This window comes from Anomaloglossus baeobatrachus, chromosome 8, assembly GCF_048569485.1.
Source record: "Anomaloglossus baeobatrachus isolate aAnoBae1 chromosome 8, aAnoBae1.hap1, whole genome shotgun sequence".
Classification (NCBI taxonomy): Eukaryota; Metazoa; Chordata; class Amphibia; order Anura; family Aromobatidae; genus Anomaloglossus; species Anomaloglossus baeobatrachus.
This window is the reverse complement of record NC_134360.1, coordinates 65,930,598-65,951,986: the sequence shown is the minus strand read 5'-3', so window position 1 is coordinate 65,951,986 and position 21,389 is coordinate 65,930,598. Positions and strand designations below refer to the sequence as shown.

General features: G+C 51.1%; 1 protein-coding gene across 1 annotated transcript in view; it reads right to left on the bottom strand.

Moving 5' to 3' along the window:
• RAC2 (Rac family small GTPase 2) overlaps window positions 1-21,389 on the bottom strand; it is a 202,234-nt gene that overhangs the window by 53,091 nt on the left and 127,754 nt on the right. Inside the window, exon 6 of the mRNA XM_075321756.1 lies at window positions 11,411-11,543. Within this exon, the coding sequence (XP_075177871.1) occupies window positions 11,413-11,543 (131 nt within the window). The 3' untranslated portion in view covers window positions 11,411-11,412. The remainder of the gene's footprint in view (window positions 1-11,410; window positions 11,544-21,389) is intronic.

Genomic DNA, 21,389 nt, shown 5'->3' with positions numbered 1-21,389 from the left:
GCCGGGCTACCCACCGCTGCTCCAGTGCGCCCAACTTGGCCGTGTTCAGGTGAGTCAGCGGATTGTTGTCCGTAAACGCGGTGAATGTTGCTGCCGCCAAGTAGTGGCGGAACCGCTCCGTGATAGCCCATACCAACGCCAACAGCTCGAGCTTGAAGGAGCTGTAGTTCTCAGGGTTCCTTTCGGTCGGCCGGAGTTTTCGGCTAGCATAGGCAATCACCTTCTCCTTTCCATCCTGGACCTGGGATAGGACAGCTCCTAGCCCCACGTTACTGGCGTCCGTGTGGAGGATAAACGGGCGCCCATAATCAGGGTACGCCAGGACCTCTTCTCCGGTCAAGGCCGCCTTCAACTGGCAAAAGGACTCCTCATGCTCGTCCTCCCACGACAGTGGGGCTCCAATGGGTCTACCACCTTTGGTCTGTCCCACGAGGAGGTCCTGCATGGGGGCAGCCATCTTCGTGTACCCTTTTATAAAGCGCCAGTAGTACCCCACCAGACCCAGAAACTGCCTTACTTCCCTCACTGTAGTTGGTCTCGGCCAGCTCTGGATGGCAGTGATCTTCTCAGGGTCGGGGGCGACACCGTCCGCACTCACCACATGCCCTAGGTACTGCACCCTGGGTTTCAGCAGGTGGCATTTAGAGGGCTTCAATTTCATCCCGTACTTGGCAAGGGACGCGAACACCTCGGCCAGGTGCTCTAGATGGGCCTCATACGTCTGGGAATAAACAATCACATCATCCAAGTACAACAGGACGGTCTCGAAGTTTAAATGTCCCAGGCAGCACTCCATCAGCCGTTGGAAGGTTCCAGGGGCATTGCACAGGCCAAACGGCATGCTATTGAATTCGCAGAGCCCCATCGGGGTGGTGAAGGCGGTCTTCTCCTGGTCCTCTGGGGCCACGGCCACTTGCCACTATCCGCTGGTGAGATCAAGGGTCGAGAAGTAGTTTGCAGTTCTCAGTGCAGCCAAAGACTCTTCAATACGAGGTAATGGATAGGCATCTTTATGGGTTATCTGGTTGATCTTCCGGTAGTCCACACACATCCGCATGGTACCATCCTTCTTCTTGACCAGTACCAACGGAGCGGCCCAGGGACTACAGCTGTCCCGAATAACCCCTGCCTCCTTCATATTCCTCAACATATCTTTGGCACACTGGTAATGTGCAGGCGGAATAGGTCTATACCTCTCTTTGATAGGGGGATGTTCACCAGTGGGGATGTGGTGTTGGACCCCCTTGATCTGCCCAAAGTCTAGGGGGTGCTTACTGAAAACCTGTTCGTACTCCTGCACCACCCTGTATACCCCTGCCCTGTGATGTGTAGGGGTATCATCAGTGCCTACATGTAGCTGTTGGTGCCACTCCTTTGTCTCCCGCTGGGGTGGGGAAGTGCTGGTGGTAGGTGGGAGTGTGGATGGACTGGCTTCATGGATAGTGTGAGGGTCCAGGGTGAGCAGCTTGGCAATGGTGGCATACCGGGGAAGCCTGACTTCTTCCTCTCCACAGTTCAACACCCTCACAGGCACTCTCCCTTTCTTCACATCCACCACCCCTCGGGCGGCCATTACAGTGGGCCAGTGCTCGGAAGGCATGGGCTCCATCATCGCAGGGTAGTCACGCCCCTGAGGCCCTACTGCTGCCCTACACCAGATCATCATCTCACTCCTAGGGGGCACAGTCAATGGAACAACATCCATCACTCTCACTCCACCAATCTCCCCTCCTGTTGAGCTTACATGCTGGCAGTACATCAGGGCGCGGATCTCACGCTGCACAGCCCTCTGCCGGCTCCCTGCCGCGGTGGCGGCTAGCTGTTGCAATAGGGTCAACACATCAGCCATGCAGTGTTCCATCACATTGGTTCCCAGCACTATTTTCGGGTTATGATCACTGGGTTCATTCATGATCACAATCATACCCTGGTGTTTCAGTTCAGCTTGCCCCACTGTCATAGCCACTTGTTTATACCCCACCTGGGTCAATGGAAGTCCATTAGCGGCAATCAACGTTATACTATTGTCTGGGGGCGCCAGCTCGTCTATGGCCCAATACCGCTGGTACAACGTGTACGGTATGGTAGTTACCTGTGATCCAGTGTCCAAGAGAGCCATCACTGGTATGCCGTCCACAGCCACGGGGATGATGGGGCGGGCCCCGATATATCGGTCTCGCCAGTCTGGGGGGCCACGATGTTCTACTCCTGAGGATTGGCCCGGGGCCCCAGGGGTTGCTCGTTTAACGGGCACTGTCGGAAGTAATGGCCCGGCTTACGGCACTTGTAGCAGATTGGAGGTCTGCTCCGCGGGTTGTTAGCACTTCTCCGCTGCATCCAGGGAACATCCTCGGGACTGTCAGCAAGCTGTATCTGTGCTGGAGGCTGAGATCTGGTCAGAGGTTGCAGTGCAGCAAGGATTTTGGCAAGGTCTCCGTCCATGCGACGGACCTGGGCTGCCAGCTCTTCTACTGTGCTGCTCGGGGCTGCAGGTATTGGGGAGGTTGGTTTGGCTGAGGCCGCCACAACGGGAGCTGTCTCGACGGGCCACGGGACGGGTTCCAGAACTTCGGCAGCTGGGGGCTGTAGTGCTTTGATAGCCCGCTCCTTTAACACAGCAAAGTCCACATCAGGGTGTTCCAGGGCCCACAGCCGGAGTTGTTTACGATCCTCAGGGGACCTCATCCCCTGCGCAAATTGCTCCACTAACATCTTGTTGCTATCCGCCTCATTAATAGAGTTCACCCGCTTCAGCGTGCGGAGGGCGGTCTGCAGACGTAGAGCATAGTCCCGAATGCTATCCCCAGCTCGTTGCCGGCACTGGTAAAACTGCATCCTCAGCTCAGCTTCAGTCCGGGTCTCGAAGGCAGTCTGTAGCTTCTCAAAGATGGTGGCTACAGAGAGCCGGTCCCCCTCGGCCCAGGTCTCCGCTTCCTGCTCCGCCGCACCGGTTAACTGGCCTAGCACTATCGCTGCACGTTGCTTATCAGTCAGGGGGTACAGCTCTAGCAACGGGTTAAGCTTTTTCCGGAAAGCCTGTAGGGCATCCGGTTTCCCGTCATACTGCGGTAGCCAGGCAGCTCCGGGCGCATAGGGCAAGGAAAACGGCATGACCTGAGCAAGCGCGGGGGCCGCGGCACCTCCCGCCGCTACGGCCGGGACCTGGGCAGGCCCATTCCCATCCGCGGGTGCCGCTGCGGCTGCGACCACCGCTCCTCCAGCGGCTCCGTCGGGCGCAGACATCTTGTTTCCGTCCCCCTTAGCTCTTTCCGGCCCCTCCTCTCTCGGGGCGGGGTTTTGGCCTTCGCGCCTCTACTACTCGAGAAGACGCTCGAGCGGGAACTTTTCGCGCCAAAGATGGCGGCTTCTGAAATTTTCCTGCCGGATATCTCCGGCGGTAACAAGGCGCAACTCTACCAGACGGCAGAGCGGTAAGATCCTGTTCGTGACGCAAAGTTGTCGCGGGCGGGAAGGAGGGTGTCAGCACACTACGCTCACCCCTTCTGCTCGGGTCCGGCGGCTGCTGCTCAGTGGTGGCTCGAGCTGTGGGCCGGATCCCGGGGGTTCTCGAGCGGCACTCCTCGCCCGTGAGTGAAAGGGGGGTTTGTTGGGTGTGGGGATGATTATTGTCCGTGACGCCACCCACGGTTGTGGTGATTGCACCACCGCTGCTCAGTATGGGGGTCCCGGGGATGGTGATGCGGAGCAGCCAGGTGTTGTGTTGCCCCTCCGTGGGTAGGGGTTGGTGATCCCGGGGCCCGGTGATGAGATGTGAGGTGCAGGGCCTGGTGGGCGCAGGGACGCGGGGGCAGCGCTGTGCCTTGCGGCACTGTGGTACTCACTCAGCCTGAGACGTTGACACAGTTTTTACGGTAAACCAAACGGCTGGTAAGACGGTCCCACGGACGGCTGCACTTGCTCTCCCAGTAGGTGACGGTGATGTCCCTCTTCCTTGCACCTTTGTTTACTTGTTGGTTGCGATGGGTTCCCACCGGTAACCCGCTCCCCGGCTTCAAGCTGGACCGGGGGAGCTCTACTCTTTGCCCGCAGGCGCTGGCCCTGAGAGACTGGTGCCTTGGCGGTGGCGGTGTCTCTCCTACACTGGTTGGGCTGTTGCCTTCAATCGGGACTTGGTTGTTGGGGGATCTACGTCCCCTTCACTGACGGATTTGGCAAATTATGGTGACTCCTAGCCTTGCCGGGGTCCGAGAGGCCCCTGCCCTGGTGCTGACTGTCCCTAGGAACACTGCTCCAGACCGCCGGGCCACTACCCGTCCGCGGTCCTTCCAGGAACTTCCAAACGGTCCCCCTCCAGACAGTCACCGCCGTTGCTGACCTTGCTGACCTGTCCTGCACACAGCTGGACTACTTCAGGCTTTCTTTCTGTCACCACTTTACTTCCTTCAACTTTCACTTTCTTAACTCCTCTACTTAGCTCCTCACTCCTGCTCCTCCCTGAGCTGACTCCTTCCACTTCTCCCTCCTCAACTGAACTGCCTGGTTTCTCCCGCCTCCAGAGCTGTGAACTCCTCGGTGGGCGGAGCCAACCGCCTGGCCCACCCCCTGGTGTGAATCATCAGCCTCTGGAGGAAGGCAACAAGGGTTTTTGGTTAGCTGTGGTGTTCCTAACTGGGATGTAGGGTGTGGTGGTGTGATGACCTGTGTCCCCTGGCTTGCCCAGGGCGACACACATTCAAAAGATAGTATGCAAGTAAAAAAGTGTCAGCAATCAGATTTTTCTTATGGACTCATTGTGATTTTTTTTCACGGCTGATTGTGATCTGGTCTGAGGGAAAGATCAGACATATGCACGGTCCACTAGAATAACATGGGGACAAGTGCTATCCGTCGAAACGACGGATGGCAATCCACTGATTTTTGTGGTCATGTGCACAACCTCTTATTACCGCCTTTGTTTTGTGACTTTTAAGCTCTTTCTAATTCTTCCCAATGATGTTCTATCAACACATGACAGCAGCAGCAATCTCATGTGACAACAGGTTATTGCTGAAGGCCCGGAAACAGAGACCGTCAGGAAGCACCGCAGCAGGGGGGGCTATAATGGGTTATTTTTATTTTAATCTTATTTGGATAAGGTATAGCTAAAAGAAAAACAAAATCAGAAATAAAGTAGAACATTGTTCAAAATTTAATAAAAATATAAGTTATAGAAATAGTCAGACTAGTGACTTTTTACAATTTAAAATACCGAAGATCACATCTCTGTTCGAGTTGCTGGGGTACCATCGGTGAGCAAGATATAAGCTATCCATAGAAATATTAGCCTTGGGAATTCTCAGGCCGCTTTTACACTTGCGTTCAACGCAATCCGCTGCTATGGTGATTATTGCAGTCCGTTAACGCTCTGCGCTATTCTCCATAGACTTGTATTAACGACGCACTGTAACGCAAGTGTCTGCGTTGCATCCGCTGGATGACCCAGCGTCGTTAATTTGACGCAGCGCCAGGCGGAGGGAACGCTGCATGTAGCGTTTTTGTGTCGTTAAAATATCGCACCTTGACGGATTCCGTTAGTATCCGCCAAGGTGTCTAATGATTGTCTATGGCAGCGGATTCCGCCGCAATGCGCTAAGTGGCGGAATCCGCTGACAAATTCAGTCAAGTTCTACTACGCATGCTCAGCATGTCCAGAAGAACGATCTAAATCGTTTAAAATCACTCCTGGTCTCTCTCCGCCCCTCTCTCATACTCACCGATCATCGGCACGACGCTGCACGGCTGTCACAAAGCTCCGGCGGCTTTTCCTCTTTTGAAAATGCCGGCCGCTCATTAATCCATCTCGTGTTTACTGCTTTGGAGGACTTCAGCTGTGGCCGCGGGTCACCTGAGTGACGGCACCGCTGATCGCGCGGCTCACTGCAGTCACTCAGGTGATTTGCGGTCACCTCTCTCTGTCTCTCCTCCCGACCGCAAATCTCCTTTCCCAGCGAAACATTAAAAAAAAACAAAACGCAAAACGTTCTTTTAAAGGAATCCGTTACCTTTATTAGCACACTATTTGCAACGCATCCGTCACATGCGTCACACAACGCACTGTGACGGATGCCTCACAACGCAAGTTGTGAAAGCGCCCTTAGACAGACAGACATATAGATGGAGGACCACATCCCACGGTCCCCAGGTTGGTGGAATCCCTACAGCAGAGGTATCCAACATGTAGCTTGGGAGCTACATGTTGCTCGCGGGCCAGTGATGTGTGGCTCGTGACTGTCTTCCAGCTTGGTGCCTAGCACACAGCTATGAAGAGCAGGTCTCCAGATGGTAACTTTTGTGAGATACCCTAGTATCTTGGTATATTGCTTCAGTGCGACTTCTGTGGAAAAGCTTTGACCATAATTATACCGGTAATGAGGGCTCTGGGTGTCACTACTGGGGGCTCTGGGTGGGAGAGGGGAGAAAGCTGGGGGTGCCCAACCTGTAGTGAAGTGTGGCTTGCGGCCTTCTTCCAGCTTGGAGTGTGACGCCCTGGCAAATCCAGGTAGTCACAGAAAGAGTTAATCCTCCTTGGCAGCTACACAACCCCCACCCATATGTATGTGGCGCCCTGGACAAGCCAGGACGTCACAGGTACTACAACAACACACCCCACACCCCGGCTAGGCACATCAAGGTCAAACACAAATCCTTGTTGCCTCCCTCCAGGGGCTGATGTCCACACCAGGGGGTGGGCCAGGCGGTTGGCCCCGCCCACCGAGGAGTTCACAGTCCTGGAGGCGGGAAAAGGAGTCAGATTAGTTTGGAGAGTGAAGTGGTAGTAGAGGAGACTGACTGTGTCCGGGTGTGTGGCCCGGGCACATACAGCAAGGTTGGCAGACGGTGGTGACCGTCTGCAGGAGAGGCTGATTGAAGTGAACCATAAGGACCGGGGACGGGCGGTGGCCCGCCGGTACCGGATCGGGGAGCGAAGAGAAGTCAGCACCATTCGGCAGGGCTTACGGACCCCGACCAGGCTAGGAGTCGCCGTAAAACCGGTCAAATCCATTAGCAAAGGGAACCTCCAGGGTTTCCCAGCAGTCAAGACCCGATTGAAGGCAACAGCTCAAACCGTGAAGGGAAATACAGTCACCGCCAAGGCTACAAATCCCAGGGCCAGAGCCTGCGGGCAAAAGGGGCTCCCTCAGCATCCATCCAAGCTGGGGAGCGGGTTACCGGTTGGAAGCCATTGGAACCGTGAACACAACACAGGTGCAGGGAAAGACAGTCACCGCCAACCTACCGGGGGAACTACCGCAGCCGTCTGTGGGACCCATCCATCCAGCCGTTTGTTTTACCGGAGACTTTGCATTCATCATTGGCTGAGTGAGTACCACCGTGCCGTGCGGCACCGCGCTGCCCCCGCGACCCTGCACCTCACCAGGCCCCGTAACCCGTCTGCTATCACTCCCTCACCGGGCCCCGGGACAACCAACCCCCCTACCCACGGAGGGGAGAAAACAACATCCAAGCTGCTCCTTGTCACCGCTCCCGGGATCCCCGTCCAGAGCAGCGGTGGTGCCACAACCTCACCACAACCGTGGGTGGCGTCACGGACAATATCCCTAAACCAAACCTCCCCCTTTCACTCACGGGCGAGGAGCGCCGCTCGAGTCCCCGGGATCCCGCCCACCACTCGAGCCACCGAGCAGCAGCAGCCGGACCCGAGCAGTGGGTGAGCGCAGCGTTCCCTCCCCGCCCGCGACCACTTGGCGTCACGAACAGGATCTTACCGCTCTGCCGTCTGGTAGAGGTGCGCCTTGTGACCGCCGGAGGTGTCCGGCCGAAAATTTTGAGAAGCCGCCATCTTGGGCGCGAAGAATCCCCGCTCGAGCGTCTTCCCGAGCAGTAGAGGCACGAAGGCCGAAGCCCCGCCCCTATAGAGGAGGAGCCGGAGAAAGACTAAGGGGGACGGATGGCGTCTGGCCGCATGTAGCCCACGGCTATAAAAGCAGGGACGCCAGGACCCTGCGGCCATCTTGGGGTTCCTGGAAGAGGCCGCCGCAGCGATGTACCAGCCATCCCGCAGCACCGTAGCCCCCGCACCCCGGGACCACGGCGTGGGTGGAGGTCCGGACCGCCCAGCTACAACAACGGCTGCAGATCAGAGTGCCAGAGTGCAGCTCCTCTTGGAGGAGTGGGAGGTCGATATGGCAGAGGTGGTGGCGGCCATACGGAGACGCGAGGTGGAGGGAGTTTTGGAAGAGAGGGTAAGTGACCCACGCCCTTGTACCCCTAGTGGGTCGCTCATCGCGGCCGAGGGGCTCGGTCTACACCCGCTCGTCCTGCTACCTCCCCCGCTACTTGTGTTGGCTGCTGCTGCCCCGCCACTAGGCCCACTACCATCACAACCGGTAGCGGTACCCCGCCAATCCGCCCAGGCGGACCGACCTGCAGCCGGGGCCCGTGACCGTCCGGAGCCGCTCCCTTGGAAGATACCGAAATCCGAGGCCGTCAGCGGAGAGATACCGGAGGCACCTGTAGTGATCGTGCCTGAGCCCGAATCGGTTCCGACAGGCCGCTCCGTGCAGGAGGTTAAGTGGGAGACTTTCCCTGTGCCCATCCCCCACGCCTCGGCTGAGGCCGCACCGGATTGCCGCTGTAAGGCAGCACCCCAGGCCATGACACCGCGGAACCTTCCCCCCAGAATACCAGTACTGGGCAGCGTGAAGGAGGTCTCGCGCGGCCCGACCCGTGTGCTGGGGCCCGCAGTAGCCCCTTACTGGGACAAGGAACAGACCCCGCTGGGCCAGGAGATCGCGGAGAGGGAAAGGAGGAAGGCAGAGCTGGTAGCCCGCATGATTAGAGAGAAGGAAAGCCTCTGCCAAGCCACCTTCTGTGTACGGGGCCCGCTCTATGAAGGACAAGTGAGGAGGTTTGACGTCCGTCGGGGGTATGGTTTTATATATGAGCCGGGCCTGGAGGCCGAAGTCTTTGTGGCCCGACGGGACGTCAATGCCCACCTGCCGGAGGACCACCCGGGCCGCAACCTGATGCCGGGGAATTTGGTCCAGTACACTAGGCATTGCGGGGAGAGGGGTTGGTTTGCTCTGGACGTTAAGCTGAGGGGCAGTCAAGAGGCCCGAGTACCAGTCCGGCCCCCTCCCCCGGCCGACACCGTGGATCTGGAGTGAGTCAGCGGTCCACCGTTACCAGCAGTTGTCCCCTTTGGGACCACCAGTACAGTTATAAGTTGTGAAAGATAAATCAACAGAAGATGTCACCTGATTGGAACTTTGATTGAACCGGCTGTTGCCGGCAACTGGTCCCCGTAGGGACTTCCTGCAACCGTTGCGTAAGGGACTTCTTACGGACAAGCCCGAGAACTGGCAGGGCAACCACAAACTTAGTGGGATGCAAATAAAAATGTTTGGCTTGAAACCGTTACCGCCTCCGGAGAGGCTGATTTGGGAGGATGGGCCTGGAGGAAACGGATGGCCCAGGCCCGCCACTACCGTAACCGGTGGCGATCCTCCGGGGGTTCAGGGGTCCCCATGGACGCGGGTCCCCTGAAAGAGACCGTACCCGCTCGGGCAGCCTGGTGATGGACTGGGGCAAGGGGTGCTGCCCACTTCTTAGGGGCAGCATCAGGGCCAGGTTGTTTGGGTGGGAGAAGAGCGGAAGCCGTTACCGTTTGCAACGTTTAAGAACCGTACCTCCCGTTAAGGGAAGTTTATACAAAAATGCTTGTTTTAATGTTTTGTATGTTTTACCCCTTTTTCTACAGTTAAACAAAAATAAAACCGGTGATGGACGGGCAGCCCGCGGACGGTCTGCATTTTACTAAGGGGGAATGTGGCGCCCTGGACAAGCCAGGACATCAAAGGTACTACAACAACACACCCCACACCCCGGCTAGGCACATCAAGGTCAAACACAAATCCTTGTTGCCTCCCTCCAGGGGCTGATGTCCACACCGAGGAGTTCACAGTCCTGGAAGCGGTAAAAGGAGTCAGATTAGTTTGGAGAGTGAAGTGGTAGTAGAGGAGACTGACTGTGTCCGGGTGCGTGGCCCGGGCACATACAGCAAGGTTGGCAGACGGTGGTGGTATTGTGAGGGGGGAGAGAGCTGAATGTGGTTCCTGACCCTCTCTCGGAACAGAATTTGGCTCTCACGGTCAGAAAGGTTGGGGACCTCTACACTACAGCATGTACCCATTATAATTCTATCTTGGGTACAGGACCATTATGTCCCTCTAAGGGTTCACTCACACAAGTGTATAACTTGGACAGGCGCAAAATGGATCGCTCTCAGACCCATGTTATTCAATGAAGGGGTGCAGATTTATGATTATTTTATTAACTGTATTTGGCCTGAGGAAAAAAATCAAAGCATGCTGCAAGTGGACACATAAATCAGAAAAAATTCAACAATGGAAGTCTATGGGTGCGAGGAAACAAAGCGGACACCACACGGACCAGCTAGCTACCAGTTAGCGTTTTATGGATACATTACAATTCTGTAGCATTCAACATTGTAAATGGTTCTGTAAATGAATAATAGCTGCTGAGAAAAAAAACGGATTGCATATGGACAGCAGACAGATGAAAGAAAAATAGTCCCACTTTTCCGGATGAAAGTTGAACCATATTTTTATACCATATTTTTCGTTTTATAAGACACACTGGATTATAGGACACACCCCAAATTTAGATGGGGAAAATAGAAAAAATAATTTTAATGCTAAAATGAGGGTCCGTTTTATAATCCTATCCTGCATCCTATATTAGCATACCAGGGGGAGTGGCAGTGGTGGAGCAGCTCAGGAAGGTCACAGGAGGCAGGGTCAGTGATGTTGCGGGCTTAGAGGAGGGTGTGTCACAGCTCAGGAGGGTCAGTGGACGGAGCGTCGGTAATACTGCAGGCTTGGAGGAGGGTGTCTCACGGCTCAGGAGGGTCAGTGGATGGAGGGTCGGCGATACTGTGGGCTTGGGTGTGTCACGGTGGCGAGAGCCATTGATCTGTTGGCGTGTTGTGGGCTCCTTTGAATCACTGGCGGTTGACTTGATGGACTTTAAGAAAATGGCAGCTGAGGTGGCATGTGTGAAGATTAGCCTCTGTGGCCATTTTCTTGAACTCCATCGCACCAATCGTCGGTGATTCAAAAGAGCCCATAGCCCGCTGCCACAAATCTCTCAAGCCTGCAGTATCACCAACCCTCCGTCCTTTGACTTTCTTGAGCTGCTCTACTGCAGTGACCCCCCTCCTTCAAGTCCCCAGTATTGTCAACCCTGCGCCGCTTCCCCGGTAAGCCATATCTGGATTATAAAATGCACCCCAATTTTACCATTCTACCCCCAGTTATGGGGGAAAAAATTAGCATCTCATAATCCGAATAATATGATACGAAGATGTATTGATGGCAGGAGTGAGGTCAAATTAAAATAATAAAGGACAGTTATCATTTTAGCTCACCTTTACAGCAAAACACATCCGTGTTTCTTAGGCCGGGAGGGTGGAGGACATAACACTGCTCTAATAGCCTCATCAAACACTGTCTTGAGACCGCGCTGTGTAAGAGCCGAGCACTCTAGATACTTCACAGACTCTGCGGATACAAAGAAAAAGAGCTTAAGAAAAGGTACGAAATGGAAAATAAAGCTTCGGATCATGAACGGAAACCAAAAAGGCACAAAAATGGATAAAGAAATCCATGGACTGTGTAGGTAAATAGTGTATGTGAGCAGGATAGACAGCAGCCCCGCTATTATTTATCATGGGAGCGAGCCTCCTTAGTGTGTTTACATTCAGACCTTGTCTTTGCTCAACCAAAAACAAGATCATTATCCATTCTTCTCAACAGCATCATTAGTCTTCTCTCTCTGTTTCTCACAGCTTGCTTTCATGAATCCTTTCTTCATGCCAGCAACATCAAGAGGACATATAGGATTTATTTAACCCTGCTACAGATTAGATTCTTACATTTATTCCCAGAGGTGTTACTTATACATTTAAAGGGATAACGTTATTCATTGTATATCAAAAAGTTCTACAATTTTCCAATATACTTCTTATATCAAATCCTAATGATTTTCAAGACCTCTTCTTGCATAGCCATTCAATAGGAAACATAATTATTTACTGCCCGGTTGATATATATATTTTCTAGTTATGTGCAAAGCTCATTACATGACAAATGTCTGATAACAGTGTGTAAGCGGGTGGTCGGATGCAACGGCGCTGACAAGGCGGCAGTGGTGACTGAACCAAGAATGGTTTATTAACTATATACAAATCAGGGATTATGAGAGATAATTATATAACAAGTAAGGGGCACTTTGCACACTACGACATCGCAGGTGCGATGTCGGTGGGGTCAAATCGAAAGTGCCGCACATCCGGCGTCGCTGTCGACATCGGAGTGTGTAAATCGTTTTTGATACGATTAACGAGCGCAAAAGCGTCGTAATCGTATCATCGGTGCAGTGTCGGGCATTTTCATTATTTCGCTGCAGCGACAGGTACGATGTTGTTCCTCGTTCCTGCGGCAGCACACATCGCTGTGTATGAAGCCGCAGGAGCGAGGAACATCTCCCTACCTGCCTCCAGAAGCTATGCGGAAGGAAGAAGGTGGGCGGGATGTTTACATCCCGCTCATCTCCACCCCTCCGCTTCTATTGGCCGCCTGCCGTATGACGTCGCTGTGACGCCGCACGACCTGCCCCCTTAGGAAAGAGGCGGGTCGCCGGCCAGAGCGATGTCGCAGGGCAGGTAAGTGCATGTGAAGCTGCCGTAGCAATAATATTCGCTACGGCAGCTATCACAAGATATCGCAGCTGCGACGGGGGCGGGGACTATCGCGCTCGGCATCGCTACATTAGCATGCAATGTCGTAGTGTGCAAAGTGCCCCTTGCAATTGTAAATTAGATAACTTTACATAGGATTAATCAGCAACACAGATTTTCGGAATACAGTCACAGTATTATTTACATGGAATTACTCCTATCACTAACTAACGTCCACCATACGAGTTATCGTATTCCCAACCTCTCTAGCAGGGAAAAGTCAGTGTCACTCTATTCGTTACTGTAGTCTACTTGACTTAACAATACCAAATAGTGTACAGGCCCTAGAGGGGTAAAAGACGTTACTAGCTAGGACACAAGAACAAATCGGGGGTTTCTTCACACACTATACAGGCTAGCCGCCTCTACTCTCTGAAGCACAGCCTAAAGGGTGCTTTACACGCTGCGATATCGATATATCGTCGGGGTCACGTCGGTAGTGATACACATCCGGCGCCGTTACCGACATCGCAGCGTATAACACAAATGAGCGACGATCAACGAGCACAAAAACGTGAAAAATCGTTGCTAATTGACACGTCGCTCATTTCCTTAATATCGCTGCTGCGACAGGTACGATATTGTTTGTCGTTCCTGTGACATCACACATCGCTGTGTGTGACACCGCAGGAGCGACAAACATCTCCTTACCTGTCTCCACCGGAATGAGGAAGGAAGGAGGTGGGCGGGATGTTATGTTCCGCTCATCTCCGCCCCTCCACTTCTATTGGACGGCTGCCGTGTGACATCGCTGTGACGCCACACGACCCGCCCCCTTAGAAAGGAGGCGTATCGCCGGCCAGAGCGACGTCGCAGGGCAGGTAAGTCCGTGTGACGGGGGTTAGCGATGTTGTGCACCACGGGCAGCGATTTGCCCATATCGCACAACCAACAGGCGCGGATAAGCTCGCTAGCAATATCGGCACCGATATCGCAGAGTGTAAAGTACCCTTTAGTCCCCACTCAATACCGTATCTTTGTGTAGAAAACAATGACCTGGCTCTGGACTTTTACCGGAGTAGTCTGCGGCTCCAACACGAAGTTGGGGCTCTGGATCTTCACCGGTGTAGTCTACGACTTGAACACGAAGTCGGGGTTCTGGACTTTAATCAGCGTAGTCTGGTTTTCCTCAGGTACTTCTTCTGGTAAGGGTCACAGGCTTCCACTAGCTTTGATAACGGTTCATTTACCCAGCTCATGTCACCGACTTTTCTCTGAATTTAGGTTATGGATCTTCCTCTCTGCTAAGGTCACGGATGCTTGGCTTTAAACCTGCTCCATTGTTCACACAACTGCTCTATCAAACATTTAGGCACCAACTTCTGCTCCTCTAGGCCCGGCCAGGCCTTTTATATTGACTCACTACGACACAACTGTCACCAGACCCAGCTTACCTTCTAAACTCTTCCTTCTAGGAAACACACTCTGACCTCTTTAGTTCCTGTTTGCTCTTATTACCTTCGGTCAGCACATGGCAATGTTTATTTGCATTTACTTCTGCATCCCCTTACAGTCCCCCTTTCTTTAAACTTGCCAGTCCATGAGTAAAAGAATCTTTACGCCCCTTGGTGTCCTCTTGGGGTGGTCCCGATATCAGCTGTTGAGCATACCACTCTCAGACCTACTGTAGGATGCTCTGTTGCAAGATCTCATTTCGTGCATAAACTTGTAGGCAAGATGCCAGTGTTGGCCCATTTAGTTCCCCACACAGAACCTCAGAAAGTGGTTCGACAGACGCTTTTACTTTGGGTGCTTCATGTGGAGGTTCAGACTCGAACACACCTTCTGGTCCCACTGGGAGTGTTGCTTTGGAATCCTCTGGCCCTTCACAGGTGGGTTTAGATTCAGATCCTACTTCCGGTCTAATTGGAGGTGAAAAGACTATTTTTTCAAAACTTGCAGACAATGCAAACAACTCGTCTTCAACATCATCAACCACCCATGGCGCAGTATAGCCCCATTTCCTCAGGGATTCGGTCTTCTCCTTCCCTTTATGGTGGACACCATACAGGTGTACCCTTGTACACTATACTTCCTTCAGCTGCAACAGTGCACCACCTCCAACACCTGACTATATCTTAAGTGTGAGTCCTAACCTTGCCTCTTCTCTGGTGCCACTGTCATCTTCCACATCTGTGGCGCACATTGGTCCCATCTGAGTCACTTTCATGCCCCAGGGTGATGCAGACATCTTGCTGCAGAAAAAATGATGCTCTCTCTCACCCCTCGGCATCCTGCATCACTGCGCCCACTTGCATTGGGTGAGGTTCTCCTTGGTTCACCTTCCCGTCTCGTCCAGCTTTCCACTCATTCTCTGCGGTGACTGCAATGGGCAAACCTTCTCTCTCCACTTTGCTCTACGGAGGCAGGCATCTCTTAGCACAGACTGACTTTTCTAGTCAGTAGGTGTGGCCTTCAGGGGGCTGGACAAATCTTTGCGCTCTTCTTCGGTGCTCATGATGGACGAGGCCTTTCCTTTGCACTGCAGGCACTCACTGACACTTGGGCCCACCTCGGTGATGTCGAGACCAATGGAAGTTGATGTGAGATCACCGGATCTCAGAGGTTACAGAGCCTGGGAGTCACTTCATGGGGATGAGCGGACCACAATAGCGCCGCTCAAAGGCAGAATTGGCTGAACAAGGTATTTAGAAATATCCTTCTCTATCAATTTTATGTTGAGATGTGGCCACTATGCTGAGTAATGAAGCCCTATTTTAAGTACTCAAATCTACACTCATCTGGTAAGCACCCAGGACTGTGTAATTGTTCTCCAGGAGGGGAATACCCCCTCTCTGGTCGCTCTCCATGCCGGGATCCATGATCCAGTTCCAGGGTAGCTGCAAAAGTTTTTCCTATGACCCGCAGTTCTTCTCTGATCTCCTACATCTCTTGAAGTAACTCCTGGGCCCAGTTCGGATCAATGCTAGGCAATTCAGAAGCAGTTACTTCATAGCTCTGCATTACACCTGCCATAACTGGCACCTCTTGCTCTCAAACTCTATCTTCCGCCCCAATCTATAGAAAGCTCATATAAGGACTGTAACATAAATGCTCTCTCATGGCCCATCTCAGGTAAGGATCCCTTAGGCCCATGAACAGTTGATACCTTAACACTTCGTCCGTTGGTACCAGATATTCTCCATCAGTCTTCTTAGTGATGTCACCTAACCCAGCATGTCTTCTAAACTCTTCACTCTAGGAAACACACACTAAGCTCTTTAGTTCCGGTTTGCTCTTATTACCTTCGGCCAGCAGAATTTGATGTTTACTTGCATTTACTTCTGCATCCCCTTACATTTCACGGATGTTCCTTTCAGCTCAGGTCATGGATCTTCCTCTGGGATTAGATCACCAATTTTCCTTTCAGCTTAGGTCATGGATATTCCTCTTTGACCTTTTTGTAGTGATGGAACTGTAAGCCCGCTTCGCTACTACAAGAACAGGATTCTGACACCAACTCCTCTCCTCTTGGCCCAACCAGGGCTTTCATATTTAGTCTCTACAACACAACTCTCACCTGACCCGACATGACTTCTAAACTCTTCCCTCTAGGAAACATACACTGAGCTTATTAATTCCTGTTTCCTCTTATTATCTTCGGGCAGCAGATGGTGATGTTTCCTTGCATGTACTTCTGCTTCCCTTTACATGTACTGTTCAGGCCATCATACACATTAGATCAAAGTCGGTTAAACTCACTAACTTTGGCAAGACTGACCACCTGTTATGTATGGGGGCCACCCGACGCTCCCCTGACAGATGATTTTTGAGGGAAAGAAGAATTATGCAGTTAGAATTTCAACACCAAAAGCAGACTTCGTTCCCACGCCAGTTAGTATTAACCCATTACCTTGATGGTTAGGCACCTGGTTGCTAAAGTCCTGTCCCCTTCTATCTGATGCTACTCCATATGGGATCAGTCTCTTGCCTCAGCATTCTATGTTTTAATCAGTAGTTAAGGATCACGCTATCTTGACTCCAGTCTCCTTTCTTCATTTTCCACCACAAATCACCCACTGTATGCAACCTTCATGATCTACAGACTATCCATCCTTATCTAAAGTAACACTCACTAGATATTCACTAATTCACTAACAGGAAACCATCACTTTGCCTTTCAGCTAACCCCTCCCATTGTGGGCTAGTCCGAACACTTAACTACTACTGATCCTGCTCACTGTCTGTTGCTGGGCAGAACTCAACCCCCTAACAGGACAGTGCACAATATCATACATGAAAACATTATAACATTTTAACCTATTACATCACAGTATCTTCACAATGAAATAAAACTTATCACACTTTGCATTACATTGGTTCACAGTTGACATGGCACAATATTTACAAAAGACGCAGGACACAATTCACATTACACTACATGACAATACAATAACATGATTGGTATCTTCAATGCAAGGAAAAAAAGAAAAAATGCACGGTTTCGCTGCGCTGCTCAGAAAGGTAGTGATGAGGTTATTTGGGATGTAGATTTATTAATTATTTACATGCCACTACGCGTTTCGGGGGTACAACCTCCCCCTTCCTCAGGTAGCCTAAGGAATGCAACAGCACATAGTCCACCTCTTTAAACATAGAGCCAGGCAAAAATAGATGTTTGATCTCAAACATGTGCATAATAAACTGTATGTGCAGCATGTACTATAATGGATTGTGATTATTGGGTATCTATCTACTAGGTCACCATTCCAGGTGGACACCATGCTTCTGAATTCCACCCCATCCAATCTACTGACCTTGATTAGGTTGTTCTTGGTTGTTTGCAGGTCGACCCTCTTTCGTGTTGTAGATCATTTATGCAGTCTACTATCTTAGGATCTTAGGATAGCATATGTTCTCTTGTGACACAGCACCAGGGTCAATACATAATACCTCAAGATAACCCCCAAATTACAATTTCTTTCTCTGCTCCATTTCCCTCCAGTCTTATAAGATGTCACAGCAGTGATAAAATAGAGATTTAAACATTCAGCTGTTCATTTGCATCTCCCATGTGAGCACTATGTATAATTAACAAGAGATGTCAAAACCGTGAAATTGGGAGAGGATAAGCAGATGTCTTAAGTCATATAAATCCATTATCCATTAATTATCATATATTCCGTCTATTTGGCAGAATGCCACTAGAACACCAATTACAACCAATGTGTCTCAAAATTGGTTCACATGATGATCCAATAACTTGGCATTTGAGTACTTTGGAATGTGAATATTATTTTTAGATATTTAGGGCTGATACTTTATATAAATATATTTTTATAATTGAAGCAGATTAGGATTCAGAATTAGAGAGTTAACATTGGTTTTATGAATATTATCATGTAATATATTACAGAATTATATAATAGGGTAAATAAAAATGGAGAGTGCTTAGTGGTTGATAGAAGAGTTGGGGATAGATTCGCAGGATCTTGGTCCATCGGCCAGGTCAGTAATCTCTGGTCACTGGACAGGAGAATGGCAGATCTCTTACCTTCTGGGATTTACTTTTGATTAGTTGGGTTGCCACGACGTCATCTGTACATCACATTGCATTGATAAAGTCGCACCAGCCAAGCTAATCAAAAGCCGTACCGGCTTCCAGGAAGTTAAGAGATTCACAATCCTCCTGTCCTTCAGCCAGAGACTCCTGACTTGGCCGGGGCACTGGAGACCTACATATCCATCCGCCCTTCTCTAGTTGATATATTTTTATGGATAACTGGAAAAGTGATGACATATAAACTTTCGAGACTACTCAAAACTCTTCATCAGATGTGGTTTAGTCGGGTTGGCACAACATCATCTGTAAGTCATGTTGTAGTGATAAAGTTGCGCCCGTTGAATTAGTCAAAAGCCACATTGGGGATCCTGGAAGATAAAAGCTTCACAGGCTTCCCATCCAGCGGCCAGTGACTACTCACTTGGCCAATACACCGGAGACCTACAAAACCACCCTCTCATTTCTAGTTGATACATTTTAATGGCTATCTGGAAATGTGATGACACATAACAAGCTTTCAAGACTTCTCGAAACTCTTCATGAAATGTGGTTTATTCCGGCGGGTTATGGCATAATCTGTACGTCACATTGCAATGATAAAGTTGCACCAGCTGAGCTAATTAAAAGCCACATTGGGGATCCTGGAAGATAAGAGCTTCACGAGCCTCCTGTCTGGCGATCAGTGGCCGATACACCGGAGACCTACGAATTCATCCGCCCTTCTTTAGTTGATATATTTTAATGGCTAACTGGAAAAGTGATGACACATAGCAAGCTTTCAAGACTACTTAAAACTTTTCATCAGATGTGGTTTAGTTGGGCTGGCATGACGTTATCCGTACGTCACATTGCAGTGATAAAGTTGTGCCAGCTGAGCTAATCAAAAAACACACTGGGATCCCTGAAGATAAGAGATTTACGTGCCCCTCGTCCGGTGGCAGAGACTACTCACTTGACCGATACACCAGAGACCTGTAAATCAATCCACCCTTCTCTAGGTGATATATTTTAATGGCTAACTGGAAAGGTGATGACACATAACAAGCTTTCGAGACTACTTAAAACTCTTCATCAGATGTGGTTTTACAGAAATCATTCTAGAGAGATCATAAAACGTATCAACTACTGATTGCTCCACTTGCTAAGATGGCAGAAAGATATGATTTCCTTTCTCTCTAATATAATTAATATAAAACTTTTCTTGAGTATTTTCCCCTGATTTTCATTGATACTAACACAATGTTATTGTCTCTTCTATTGGCATGCTTAGATTTATTTGTACTACTTCTTAGCCACTTAGCACTTAGGGGTACTTTGCACACTACGACATCGCAAGCCGATGCTTGCGATTCCGAGCGCGATAGTCCCCGCCCCCGTCGCAGCTGCGATCTCTTGTGATAGCTGCCGTAGCGAACATTATCGCTACGGCAGCTTCACATGGCCCTGCGACGTCGCTCTGGCCGGCGACCCACCTCCTTCCTAAGGGGGCGGGTTGTGCGGCGTCACAGACGTCACACGGCAGGCGGCCAATAGAAGCGGAGGGGCGGAGATGAGCGTGACGTAAACATCCCGCCCACCTCCTTCCTTCCGCATAGCCGGCGTGTGCCGCAGGACGCAGGTAGGAGATGTTCCTCGCTCCTGCGGGTTCACACACAGCGATGTGTGCTGCTGCAGGAACGAGGAACAACATCATAACATCGGTCCTTCCGAAACTATGGAAATGACCGACGCTACACCGATGATACGATTGTGACGCTTTTGTGCTTGTTAATCGTATCAAAAACGATTTACACACTTTGATATCGACAGTGACGCCGGATGTGCGTCACTTTTGATTTGACCCCACTGACATTGCACCTGCGATGTCGTAGTGTGCAAAGTACCCCTTAGGGTCTGTGCACTCGTTGCAATTTTGTCTCATTTTTTGTTGCGTTTTTTTCTGCACGGATTTGTCACAAAACATGAAGCATTTCCTAGTCCCAATAAACTGAATAAGATTCCCAAAGGCTCATGCACTAGTCTCTCATTTTCTCCTTGCAGATTTGGTGCAGATGTAAATCTGCAGATGTCACTTATTTCAGCGTTTTTGTTGTTGATTTCCCCAATACTAAGGGGTACTTTACACGCTGCGACATCGCTAGCGATTGCTAGCGATGTCGAGCGCGATAGCTCCCGCCCCCGTCGCTCGTGTGACATTTGGTGCTTGCTGCCGTAGTGAACATTATCGCTACGGCAGCGTCACACGCACATACCTTGACAGCGACGTCGCTGTGACCGCCGAACAATCCCTCCTTCAAGGGGGAGGTGTATTCGGCGTCATAGCGACGTCATTGCCGCATCACTAAGCGGCCGGCCAATAGAAGTGGAGGGGCGGAGATGAGCGGGACGTAAACATCCTGCCCACCTCCTTCCTTCCTCATAGCCGGCAGGAGCCGCGGGACGCAGGTAAGCTGTGTTCATCGTTCCCGGGGTGTCACACGGAGCGATGTGTGCTGCCCCGGGTACGATGAACAACCGGCACCATTAAAAATAAACAATTTTTTAAAAAATAAGCAACGAGTACACGACTCACGATTTGTGAGCGATTCTGCGTCGCTCGGAGGTGTCACACGAAACGACATCGCAAGCGATGCCGGATGTGCGTAACGAAAAACGTGACCCCGACGATGCATTGCGCGATAGCTCATCTCGTGTGATGCCTGCATAAGATGCTGCGTTTTGACACAACAAAATTATGCAGTATCAAAAACTCATCAAAAACTGATCGTAGGCACATAGCCTTATGGGATCACCAATCAGGAACTGTGACTTGCTCCAGACACTGACTTCTGTCAGTCCAGATCCTCAGAAGGACTCCAGCTTCCTAAGCACAGAGCGACCACAGGCTCCATACACCTGCCCCCCTAGATAGCGTGTCTTCAGGGGAGTCTGCAGCAGGCTCTAAACACACATGGCCTCCTTACATGGTGCCTCCAGGAAGTAAACTGCTTCCAAGTAGTGATGTGTCGGTCGTGAACGATCCGAAACAAAGATCCAGCTCCCTGCTGCGACCAACAGGAGCCGGATCACCAGTGACAGCCACTAAAATCTCTAAATGTCTCTTTT